Consider the following 12,981-nt stretch of genomic DNA (forward strand, 5'->3'; position numbering starts at 1 on the left):
GAATACACTTGGCATCTCTACACTCAAATTCCTTGAGGAACTAGACTTCATGTGTACAGAATCGTTGCAGTGAGGAGCATGTAGCCTGCAAAAATGCTTTTAGGGTCAAAAGGTAGGTGTGGGGATTCCCAGGAAGCTCATTCTCAGAGTATGACTATTGCATGATGCATGCTTGTTCTTCATATGAAGATGCTGATGATCTTTTAAAATGTGAAGGCATGCAGCCCTTTTGTAATAGCCTACTGACCAGAGTGCTCAAGCTGACAGCAAAGAGAAGGATTCAATTCCCTCTTCAGTTGGAAGAAGATCAAATACATGCTTGGAATGACCCCAAGGAATGACTAAAGACAGAGATTTAACAGTAGTGTAAATGGATACAGCCACTGCCCTCCATTTAAAGCTGTCAACTCTTCAGAAAGACACAGAAGCATGTGACCTGGAGAGACAGGCTGCTTGTGCCTCATCCAATCCAGTGGGACAGAATAGATCTGGGACATGATTAGGCTGCAATTTATCTACTCAGAGGAGAACCTAGGACTTTTAAATATTCTTGGAAGGCACTGTTTTCTAAACCACAAACAATCTCAGTGGCAAATAAGTGTCTAAATTAGTTAGTAATGAATCTATTATCTTGCACTGCAGAATCCAACTGCATTTCTAATAACACTACAAAATTTTCATAGTTTTAGTTTCCAAGTAAGTTAGGCAGGGAAAAATATTAGAGATTGCTATTAATTTGATGTACATAAATTTGGCTTATATGACATTGTGGGTGAAGGACTACAGAAAAAAAAATTATAGTGAATTTTTTTAAAGTTTTTGAGCTGGGTTTAAATATTTCAGCATAACAAAGCTGCACTTGACATTTGGAAGAAAATAAAATACAGAGGTTCTACAGAATAAGTGAACTTCATATATCTCAATGTCCACCACAAAACCAGACTTTGTGAAAAAAGGCAAATAATAACCTGACAAAATTTAGTACAATATAAAAAATGTATATCGATAAAAAGACACTTGAAGTTACTTATTAATTCTAGTGTTGTTACTTCTTACATTTCACTGCTTTTTCATCTAAATAGCAATCATTTACTACAGGGATTATTGGGTAATTATTATTTAAAGGCAAATAACTGATAATTTCTTCTTCATTAACCCCATAACTTATTTACGCTATTGTGATTTTAATTATTTAGAACAAACCTACACTTGTTTCTTATTAGTTAAGATCATATCGGATGATCGATATATAACACCCGCACCATCTCTTGCCAGGAACTACAATTATTACTTGATCAAAAAGGTATGTCTGGAGGAGAGACTGTTACTGCAACCACACAAGTTTGTGTACAACAAACTGCAATTCGATACAAGATCAGGTTTTGCCCTTTACAGTGACCTACCACAACCACAATGGAAACGCCTATAAAAAGCTCAAACCTTATCTGTGTATGGCACTCAGGACTCACCTACAAAACAAGTGCAAACAATTAGACTGTTCCTGCCTCTTACATTTTGGGAGACAATTCAGATTGGCACTGAAGAATCCTAGCTTAACTCCAAGCTGAGAGGCCTATTGAGAAAGAGTACTATGCCTATGCAACATGGTTGTACAGTTTCAACAGCTCCTCTGCAGCTGTGGAATGACCAAAATTACTTCCAGAGAAACTCCATGAATATTTATGAAAACCTCTTAGCATTCTGGATGCTCTAAAATATACATCTGAAATTATTCAGTGCAGTTCAGCTTAATAACATTTCTCTGAACTCTTTCACTCTGTAGAGTACTTCTGCAACTTCTGACCAAATATAAATTGTTTCTGGGTAGAAATGAAATCATGTTATGAAGAACACTGTTTATGGAAAACAGTGGTTTGCTTTACTTTGGGTTTGGAAGTTGCCACTGTGCAGTCAGAAAGCACTTAGCAGTGGGCTTTCAGCAAAAAAGAAGCATTAGTGGAGTTCAAAACACCTGTCTGGGCTGTTTTATCAGACACACAGCCAACAATGTGTCTGATAAAACAGAAAATGCCCAGGATTTCCAAATGGATCACAATCACATCAGAAAACAGGATTAAGATTCAAAAGCATCTTGACAAGTTAAAGAAATGGTGTGTCAAAAGGGAAAGAGCAATGCTGTAGTGTTAAGCAGAAATAATAAAACCAGGAAAGAGTTGGTAAGACAAAATGATCTGTGACTTACGGAACATCACAGGTAGATCTTAAATAAACAACATTCTGCTTCTGAGGAAACAGCAAACATAGAGACAGGTAGGAACAGAAGTGTCACCTGTGAGTAAATACAGTGTTAATAAGGCTCCTGTTAAAAGGAGTGCTGTGTCCATCAATTCTTCTTTGAAACTGGACTCAAGAGACATGTGAATAGCACTGAACACAATCAACATTCTGTAAATCATGGAAAGAATTTAGTTTGTTTAACCTAGAGAGGCCTGAGGGGGTCCTATTATTAATCTTCAATGCTTCAAAGGCTGCTGCAGAACAGGAAATAATAACTTGGTCTCTATTAGTTTGCACACACAGAACAGTGGGTATAAAGACCTAATAAGCCTTTTCGAAAAAGAGAACTTTTTATCATTATAGTGAGGTCTGAGCCAGAGGCTGTCTTTGAGGGCAGTGGAACTTCTGGGAACAGGAGACTTTAAGAAAAAAAAAAAACCTGAGAATCAGGTGGGATTCATCCTGCTTTGGGGCTAAAGATGACATCTTGCACACTATTTTGAATATTAATTTGCAACCGAAAGAACTTTCAGATTTTTCATATAAATTACTAGATTTTAATAAGAGAATCAACACCTCTACTAAACTGTGCAGAAGCTCATGCATATGATCACTAATTAACTGGAATCAGAAACTCTTGAAATACAAATATTTCTGCTTTACTTTAAACAACACAGTAAAGTCATTACACTGGTTAACGAGGAACATTAAACTAACATTAAATTTTTCTTGTTTCAAGTCTTTGATTCATTGCCTGACAAAGGGAACTGTGTTTTGTACCATATGTTTGCAGATTTTTTTTGTTTTCCTTTGAAATGGTCCTGTTAACATAGATAGCATTGTTCCAATGGCTTACTTTCTTCCTGAAGGGTGGAGAAATAAGAAAATTACCTTTTTATTACTCATAAGGGGCAGATTTACTACATTGTGTAACATATGGGTAGAAATTATTAATATACCAACTTCAGTGGTAGATTTTGCAAATTATGCAAGTAGGTTATGCAGCATTACAAGAACATTGTGTAATACAGACCGAGAGAGAGAAGAATTAGTTTTTGATACCAAGAAGCTACAAACACTTGACATATAAAAGAGGAAATATTTTATTTAAGGAACAGCTGACACTCAAATATGAAAAATAAAGAATTACCACCAAAGGTATCAGCAAAAGTCAGTTTATTGAGATATGTTGTAAAAGTGCAACTTTTATAGCAACATTCAATAGCGAGGTTCACTGTATTATTTCAAAAAGGATATAATAATGATTCAAAGCTACCAATACAAAAAACTTCATGCATTATAATACCAGATTATGCATGGTATCTGTCAGTTACTGAGCATCTGCTTTTGGTGGGATGTCTCTCTGCTTTGAAGGGCAAACTCAAGAGGTGTCCCGGCTCAAGGCGAGATCCCATGCAAACAGCAGCTTAGCACAGAGAGCTTGAAAAATGCTCATTTAGGCTGACATATTTCTGGAATAAAGTGGTTTCCTTGTAGTCAAATTACATACAATGGGAAACATATGCGTGAGATTCCTTGCACCCACAACTTTCTTTGTTCCCTGATAAATGAATCCTAGAAAAGCTACCTGCTACTCCTGTGTTATTTACATGATCAGTGAGCCAAGCTCATATGCATCAATGCTCACCTATTTTACATTTTTATATAATGGACTGGAACTAGAGAAGTTCTTGCTCTGGTAATGCCCTAGTTCTTTGCCTTCTTTGGAGCCTGTAATAGCTACCCTTAGTTTGGTTAAAGAGTTGAGTATGTTTGTCACACTTGGTCAGCTTGTTTAGGCATTTTAGCCAGGCACAGAGACTCTGCAAGAAGAATACACATAATTTTAAATAAAGCAGTTAGTTATAGGCTGACAGAGAGAAGAGCTAGCTAGAGTTTAATAAGCTGCTAGACAAAGCATTACTATACTCACCACTCATATTAAGCTACTCAAGAAGTCTTTGCTGAGCAGGCAGGCATGAGCCAAAAGGGTAAGGGTCAGTTCCCACGGCTCTCTGGAGAGGAATCCCAGCATTTTTAACTTGCAGTCTTCTTTTGACACTTAAAACACAAGGGCTTACAGCTAGTCCCCAACTGACTGTCTAGCTTGACCAGGCTTCCCCAGGTTATCTTTATGATTTTACACCTTTTCATGCTGGTACTTCTTCTGTGAAATCCTTGAACATCAACAATCTCATGTCTACTCTCAAAACTTCTACAGATGGCAGACTTTCATAGCAGTCTGGATCAAGGTCCAGCAGGTGCGTCATGCCAGAGGTGGGCTTTGGATATATGTACACAGCCAACAAAACACCCAGGAAAGTGAGGTGAAACTCAGAGCTGTTCTTACAGACACAGAGAGTGCCAGGTTGGATTGGATGCCTTCTAGGTCCTTTCCAAACGACACTGCTATAAGCTGGTGTATACAGAGAAGTTTGGTACCTGATTTGGGATTTTAAATTCTCTCGATTCTGTGACATTTGAAACATTGAGCTTCCAGGCTATTTTGTAGATTTACCTTTGTTCTTCTCTTTGTATTTCAGTTTTTCCTGCTCAAGTATCAGGAACTTGACAACTTGCTTTTTGAAACACTTTCTGACCAGGCATGAAATTCATTACAGACATTATTCAATAACTCTTTAGGGTCTTTTTGGTTCTAATTAGTATCTTGAGAATTATTTCTAAATAGCAGTGAATTCATATGTTCATAAGGAAGCATTCACAAGATAAGCTAATACATTGTTCATTCTGGAACTTATGGATCATATGGATCAGTAAAAGCATAATCAGAGACTGTTGCTGCTACCCAAACATAGAGGCAATAGAGCATTTTTCAACCCCTGTCACATCAGGGTTGAAATTACTCAGAAAATGTTAAATATATTGATAGATTTTAAAAGGTATCTCCACTACAGACCGAAAAGAACAAATATTTTCAAACACAGATGAGAGTGCACAAAGCACAAAAATGAGTTATTATCTTTAATACAGTATGTGCAAAGATTTTCTACCCCACATTTTATTTATTATATATAATTAACAATCTACTTTAAACATGCAATTGATAGATTTCCAGAAAGCTTTACTAACTATGCTGTCTAGAAACATTAGAAGAAAGAACTTACTAGCATATTGCAGAGACTTGTTAACGAACATAAGAAAAAAAGAAAAGCTAAAATTTTGGCATCTAACTGTAGACATCTGTGATTTACATGTTCAGCAAAACTTAGCAGTTAGATGACCTTTTATGTCAGGTCTGAATTCTGAAAAAACAGCAAATGTCCAGCTGTGATGTCTCCAGACCACAGGCAGGCAATGAAAAATGAGTGACCCTCTGTGAAAAGTTCAGTTTATATGACTCACAAAACATGCACATGAACTGTGTGGAAGAAATAGATGCAACTATTCAGAATACAGTTCTGAAGAGTAAACTATCCTTTGACTAGAAATTATTTGCTTGACTGAAAAGCAAAAGCATGGTAAGAAAATGGAACTCCTGACTAAGGAACAGGATGTTACTTGGCAGAGGGAAGTATGATACATCCCTGAAATACAACGAGGCAGGGAACAAATGGTGAGACAGCAGTTCAGAAGAGAAGAATCAAGGTGCTAAAGTGGACCACACTTCAAAAAGTGTGTATCGGCACACTATGCTAGTACAAAAAAAAGGGCAAACTATATATCATGAGGAACAAAAATAAGATAGCCTATAAGGCTGTAAACTTTGCAGATCACATCTCCCTGATGAAAAGCAACCAAGCTTCAAGAACAGACAGAAAACCTCGTTTATGAAGAAATTTTACAAACTGAAAAAAACCTTCACCATGAATGTGCTGGAAAGGATAAGCAACAACCTTAAACAAAACTTTCTCACAGTTACATCAGAAGATGTAGCCAGGCAGCTTTTGGCATACTATACCTCTCTGAATGAGGCCAGTCATAAGGGCACCCACAACAGAAACATGGTCAACTCCTGGTCTCCCTCCATGTTTTATGTGATTTTTTTGGGAATTAACAGTTTGCTTTGTGATCCGTAGCCTTAGTTGACGCGGTTTCTGCGAGGGATTTCCTCAGACAGCTGCCTGCGGTAACGTGGCACTGCCCCAGACTGGCCCTGAGCCCCGCTGCGGGCGCCTCCTCACCCCGTCCGCCTTGCCGGCCAGAGCGCCCGTCCCTGCTCCCGGAGACACAGGGACCCTGGGGACAGGGCACCAGAGGTGAAGGCGGCTTGGGGACATCACTCCTGCCCGCTGGGGACTGGGCAGATCGGAACGTGTCTGTTCTCTGTCCCTCTCGGGCTACCCCTGCCCGTCCGCCTGTCCCTGCTCGGCTCACTGCGGACGCTGCGGCCCTGAGGCGCCTCGAGGAGGGGGCGGCCCGCGTTCTGTCTTTGGGAGCGCAGCCAAGGGAACGAGCCACGCTTCCCGGAGCGGGGGAGAAAGTTCCGAGAAGCGGCTCACCCAGCTCCTCGAGGTGGGAGGAGTCGCCGCCCTGCCCGGGGCGGGGCGGCCGAGCCGCTTCCCGGCACTGACCGGCGGGGCCGGCGCGTTCCGACATGCGGGGACTCCGCTGACCCGGCCGTGAGGGAACTCCCGGCGGCTGCAGGTGAGTGATGCCGGAGTCTCCCCGTCACGGCAGCTCCCCGTTCCTTCAGTGACCCCTTCTTCTCCTCTCCGTCCGCGGGCGTCCCGTCCGCCCTCGCTGAGGGGAGCTCAGTCTGCCCCGCTGAGGAACACCCCCCTCTCCACTCCGGCACTTGTTTTGAAGAGCGCTGTGGAGTTTTTACTTTGAATTTTAGCAGTTATGATGCCCTCTCCACCCTTTGCCCGCTCGTTCTCCCGTGTTTTGCAAGCACCCTTCGGTACGGTGGTGCGGGAGGGCTGGAGCAGCGCCTCGTACAGCATCTCCGTCCTCCGGGAAGCCGCCAGCATCATCTCATACCCATGAATTTAAGGCCCCTCATGACCGTCTACTCTCCTCTGCTTTCAGGATGCCACTGCTTAGCTACAGCATAAAAGCTGCTGATTTGACTTGAGCAAAAATTACCTGGGTGGGTAGTGGGTAAAATAGCTCGTGTGATGAGCATGCTGCATCTGCCAGGGGTGATTCAGGTTTGGTTTCAACATCGCCTGTGGCCACTGCTTCAAGAAGGTGTTGACTTGCTCAGAAATGTGAGCTCAGACCTTTAAATCTGGCATCATACAGAGAAAACTTGTTGCTCCTGCTTTCTTTTAAGCTGCTGAAATCCATTGCTTGATTTCAAGGCTGTTTGAGTAAACTAGAAAGCATAAATTCCAGTGTGGTTCCTGAAGTTTTTGGAGTTTGACTATTTTTTTGGCATAACCTTTTTGCCTCTCATTTTTTCTAAATTTTGCATGCGTGGACCAAACTCCAGCAGGGCAAACCAAATAGATCCTAACAGAGGTACAAGTAGATAAGCTTGATAAACAGCTTCCCTACAATTGCTGACATTTCTTTTCTGATGGAGCAGGAGCAGTTTTCTCAAGTTCATTAATTGCTTTATAATTTTAGATCCCATTTCCCCCCTATTTTAACTGCTTTTTTTTGTTTGGAGTCTTGTCTTTGTGGGACCATGAAATACATGGTTTTTTTTTTTTTTTATTTTGGCAGAGCTCTTTAGAAAAGCAATAGCATGCATCAAAGAGCTTTCTGTTTATCAAAACACAGGAGACAAAGCTACCCCGCAGTCGTCAAATCATTACATGTGTATCAGACCTTAATTATAGAAATTACTTTCTTTCTTTCTTTCTTATGCAGCCTTTTAAACTTGTTGCTCAGCCATTAAACTACAAGGTTTATTAGGAGCTTTCAGTGTCGAATACACAGATATATTTTTGTGTACTAAGTGTAATTGAAACCACCTTTAAAATTGCTTGGGAGAAAAAAGCAAGTACAAGGACTAAAGGAAAGATTAATCCACTTTAGAATGTGGTGTCTCAGATATTAATTTTCTTTTTAGCATTCAGGATTGTTGACAATCAAATTTTCAATTTTCTGTATAAAGTGTGTTTTTTGTTTTCAGAAAGGATCTATTTATCTGGAATGTTTTAGGAGACACTACTTTACCAACACCCCATAGCTTCCTGGTGACTTGACAGTTCCTGTTTGAAGGAAACTGCCTTAGTTGGATGTCAGCTCTGCACTGTTGGTTTTGCAAGGGATCTGTTGGGAATTGCAGAAATCAGGAGGGCAGAGGCACTCAGTGTTGTAGAGTCTTTGTACAAATCATTGACTTAGGGACTTCCAGCTCCTTTTGACAGTTACATAGTTATCTCTTTATTTAGGAGACAGGAAACCTCATCAGGAGGATTAGCCTACCTGTGCTTTGCTTACTTTCTAGGGGTGCCTCTTTGTAGGCTGTGGATAGAGTTTATTAGATTTGGGCTCTGAAATGTCACTTGTGTTATCACTGTTGTGTTGTGTGGTAGAAACTTGGATTGTGATTCTGATCCTCAGTTAGTTTATGAAATAGAGGGAATAACAACATAGGATGAACAGTGTTATATGTATTATTACTTGATTTGCCTCATTGACAGTCTTCTTCCATGTCTGCTTTAGAAAAACTTGTTCAGTCTATTGTGTTCATGAGCTGGTATCCATATCTAATATCTAAGCACTCTCCATTAAGTAGATTAAGTATTCTGCAACTGAAAACATTTCTTTTCTCAGCCTGTGTACATGCTCAGATTCATTTAAGGATTTGGCTTGTGCCTGGCAGCTGTTTTAATTAAGCAAAGCAAAGGGCACTGAGAAAACAAAGTTGTAGTAAGTATGATTTGAAATATGTGCTTGGCAAGATTGCTGCAAAACAGATTAAATCTGCAGTCAGCTTTGACTAGATGTTCATAACAGGGACTTCTTTTCCTGACACACACAGGTTCTAGGTGCTGCAACAGTATGTGCACTGTATAGGTCCAAATCCTAGTCAATTGGATTTTGGTGCTTCAGTGACTTTGAAGTGGTGTTTGATGAAATGTTCATCTTTGGTGTGTTTACTAGATAAATAATGAGAATTTCTTTTTAATTTCATGGATGGCATCACAAAAACATTGGCTTGGACAGGACTTTATGGATTGTGTAACAGGCCTTTAGCTCTGAAGGAGAAATAGTCTACCTGGAGATATTTATTTAAAATATTCACAGACCACCTACTTAAGGAAATTTCATTTTCTCAAAGGTAATTTACTCCTGTGCTGTCTCCACTTCTTGAATGACTCCACTTTAATTGTGTTTAATCTGAACAATTCTGTTGCTGCTGAATATTATTATTTCAATTGCTGTCAGGTCTCCCAAATAATTGTGTTATATTGAATTATCTATCAGTGCTGATTAATTTCAAGATAGGCAGGGGAGTCCTGAATCCCTCTGTATCAGTTTTGTCACATCTCAGGTTACATTTTTCCCACAGGACAATTATAATTAGACTATGAAGTTATGATTAAAAAAAAAAAAAAAAAGAAAAAGAAGAAGAAGGAAAAAAAACTAGTGTTTTAGCCTGCAGCCTGACAAAACCAAGCAAGTCTGCTTTATTCCTCCAGAGAATTTGAGTTTTTTTAAGAATGGAAAGAATGTACACTAAAAATGAAAGATTTGTTATTCGGCTAACTTTTGTAGTTCTGCCAGATCATTTTATGCCAAACTGACTTCAACTTGCTACTCATCATCTCCTCTTTTCTGGCTACCTGTCTTCATTCCCTTTGTGGTTCTATTTTCACTTAGGGTGTTGTTAATCTGTTACCATCATTTTGCTGTTGTTAGTGTTTGGGTTTTTTTATTAAATTTGTAATGTATTTTGTAGAACTGTAGCCAAGTCACAGACTTATAAATGATGATTTTATAAAAGTACTTAATTATTGATAATACAGTATAAGTGCTTGACATTCGTTGGTGGTAATTGTTATGTGTGATTAATTCACAGGCAGACGTTTCTGAATAAAGAGGATTTAATTAAAAATATTGCTAAGGACCCTATTTCTTTTTTCTCAACTAGCGTTCAATTTATTTAAAATTACTTCATATCCTCTTTTGTTAGAGAATTCTAGAACTTTTCTCATGAAAACCAGTTTGTTACCTACAAGTGCATGTATTACCACAATTTATTTATTATGCACTATTAAACTAGATTACTAACATATCGAATAGTGAAAACCATTGTCACTATCTAAAATATGATTGTATTTTGGTAATCATTTATTATATTATACTATAGTAGCATAAGGCTTTTGCATCAATAAAAGTGATCTAGGCTGTGCCATTAGTGAACTGGTGGTGTAAATGATTGGAGCTAGATAGTTAAATTAGACATCGGTTTCATAATAGTTGAGAATGGTTCTTAAGAGCATAAAAAAGTTTGGGTTTATTTTCCAAATAGGAAGTAACTTAAACAAATAGTCTAATATTTCAGTATTCTGCAGTACCACCCCAGTGTTTTTAATGTTGAATTTAAAATATTCATAACCAATGGGGCAAAGTTTGTGTGTCCAACCCAAAAGATATTTACAAAATTAGGAGTCTTGCAGGGCCAGATTTTCATCATGCTGGTATAATTAAGTCAGGAGATATGCTGCTGAACCTAACTGACCTGTCTTGGAGCACAGAGTTTCATCCTTTGACTTCGAAAACAGATTTAGTTTCACATTTTTCCTGGGATGGGGGAAGAGAGGGGAAAGAGGTTTGTAAGATTTGGCTTTGTATCTTAATATAATTTCATACCACTTGAAAACAGCAATCTGCTGAAGGAGTTAGCAGAAATTTTAACATGATCTGCCTTGGAAGAGTTTTTTTTGTGTCATTTACTTATCACTCTCTTCTCTATATTGTCTTGTTTATTCCAGACAATACATGACCAATTATTTTCACTTTTAGGTGCTAAAAAACCCTTGGAAAATCTAGGAAAAAAAAAAGATTTCCCTAAGTCAGTTCTTGGAATAATCTAATAGTTGCACGTGAATTTGGCCTAGCTTCTCAAGAATATTTAGATTTTTCATACATGGATCTTAGTGTTACATAAATACTTCTGAGGGTATTTGTTTAGTGGCAGGAAAGACTGCGGAAGCTTATGCATTAGGCAAGACAACACTCACCTGGTAAATAGGGGCCTGCATGTGAAGCGTTTGACCTCACAAGGAGAAGTTTGGGCATGTTGCAGCAAGGGTGCTTGTATGCATCGAGCCCTGGGTTGCAATGCTGCATGCAGGACTGTTCTACAGCGTTTGTGTAACCTTTATAAGCACACTTTAGAAAAAAGTTTGAAGTCTTTCTTTTTATCCTTCAGAGGAATTCAGAGCTTCTCAAAACCATTTAATTCAATTGAACTTATTAGACTTAAGAGTCTGCAGCTCTGAGGCATTAAATCAGAAGTTTTCTGCTAGAAATAAATTCTGTAGCGAATTCCTGGCCTTTCTGAAATCTGTAAATGTTTTGTTCTTAGCTTTAGTGGGGACAGGTCATTTTGGTTATCTCCTGCTAAGCAGTTGCAACGTCTGTTGTGGAAGTAGTGATAGAAGACTATCAGTATTCTGCACAGCTTCAGAAATGTAAAATGTACAAGTTTTATGTTGAAGATAGCTGTATCCATTGTCCTGTTCCTGTTGTTTGTACTCCTTGTACCCTCTGTGCCTGAGAGCTTTAACCATTCTGCAGCCTGATGTTTAGCTTTCCCTTTGGCGTGGAGGAGTTTGCAAGTGATTCATGTTTTCTGAAATCTAACGTACGATCAGTCCTCCAGAACTGGGCTGTGCAAGTGCAAGAGTTTCATCCTGGCACAGCGTGAGTGTCAAAGCTGTAAATGGAATGTGAGATAGAACTCTGTGGTTCTTGAGATGACAATCCATCTGGGAATGGAACTTGCTAAGACTTGATATGTGTGTTTCAGCTCCAGTCTAAAGCCCTCCATATATAGTGTCCTGGGTGCTGACAGAGGAGTCTGCTGGATTCATCAGTCAGGCTATAGGTGGGGCAGAAATCACAAGGTGTTTTGCACCTTTAATACTCTTTTCCCCTTGTTAGGATGGATATCTTCTTACTTGTGCAGGAAGAAAGCCAAAATATATTAGGGCAAAGTTCTACTTCAATATTTATTTGAAATAAGTGGATAAAAAACTTTAAAGTGTGTGATTTATTTGTTTAGACTCAATTGAACTTTTTGAGTATAATGCTACTTTTCTATAACTAGATCTGAAAAGCAAGAGGTTTACTTTTTTCATTCCTTATCTTCCTTTGTGCATTCTTCCTGAATTTCTCTTTAGCTTCCTGGAGTCTGTGTGATTGGGTTTTGGGCTTTTATTTATTAATTCTTAAATATAGTAATATTATCTGGACTATTGTTTGGCATGTTGTATTTCTCCTGAAAGAAACAAATAAATAAAAATGTTTTCTTTGCTGTTAAGTCTTATGCAGGAAAAGATAGATGAATGATGAATCACTTCATGATTCTGGCAGTACTGCTCCCCCTGAGGACATGCTACACTAAATACTCACAGCAAGGTAAATGTCTGAATGTTTGATTTTTTTATTTGAAAGCAACTGAAGCTTTCAACTTGCTGATTTGTAGGTCTCTCATCAAGCAACATGTCACACATTTATTCAAATTATTCTCTTTGGTAAGGTGATGGAGCAACTTTCATTATTACCTTTTGTAACCCCGTTATGCAAAATTGCCTGTTGAATCAACAACTTGGAATGATGTGAAGCCAAAGTGTATTTATTTATTTTCTCCTCCTC

At 38.8% G+C, this 12,981-nt stretch overlaps 1 protein-coding gene across 3 annotated transcripts in view; it reads left to right on the forward strand.

The window, feature by feature from the left end:
• Positions 1–6,703: 6,703 nt before the first annotated feature.
• The window catches only part of LOC121356235 (oncostatin-M-specific receptor subunit beta-like), a 31,794-nt gene continuing 25,516 nt past the window's right edge, over positions 6,704–12,981 (forward strand). The window contains exons 1-3 of one of the 3 annotated variants that reach the window (XM_041472457.1): positions 6,752–6,843; positions 9,322–9,436; positions 12,648–12,744. In XM_041472457.1, coding sequence (XP_041328391.1) covers positions 12,672–12,744 — 73 coding nt within the window. In that variant the 5' untranslated portion in view covers positions 6,752–6,843; positions 9,322–9,436; positions 12,648–12,671. Of the gene's footprint in view, positions 6,844–7,227; positions 7,289–9,321; positions 9,437–12,647; positions 12,745–12,981 lie in introns of all 3 variants that reach the window. The other 2 variants (XM_041472467.1, XM_041472447.1) reach the window with 2 other exon arrangements.

This window comes from Pyrgilauda ruficollis, unplaced genomic scaffold, assembly GCF_017590135.1.
Source record: "Pyrgilauda ruficollis isolate IOZ18807 unplaced genomic scaffold, ASM1759013v1 scaffold108, whole genome shotgun sequence".
In the NCBI taxonomy this organism is placed as follows: domain Eukaryota; kingdom Metazoa; phylum Chordata; class Aves; order Passeriformes; family Passeridae; genus Pyrgilauda; species Pyrgilauda ruficollis.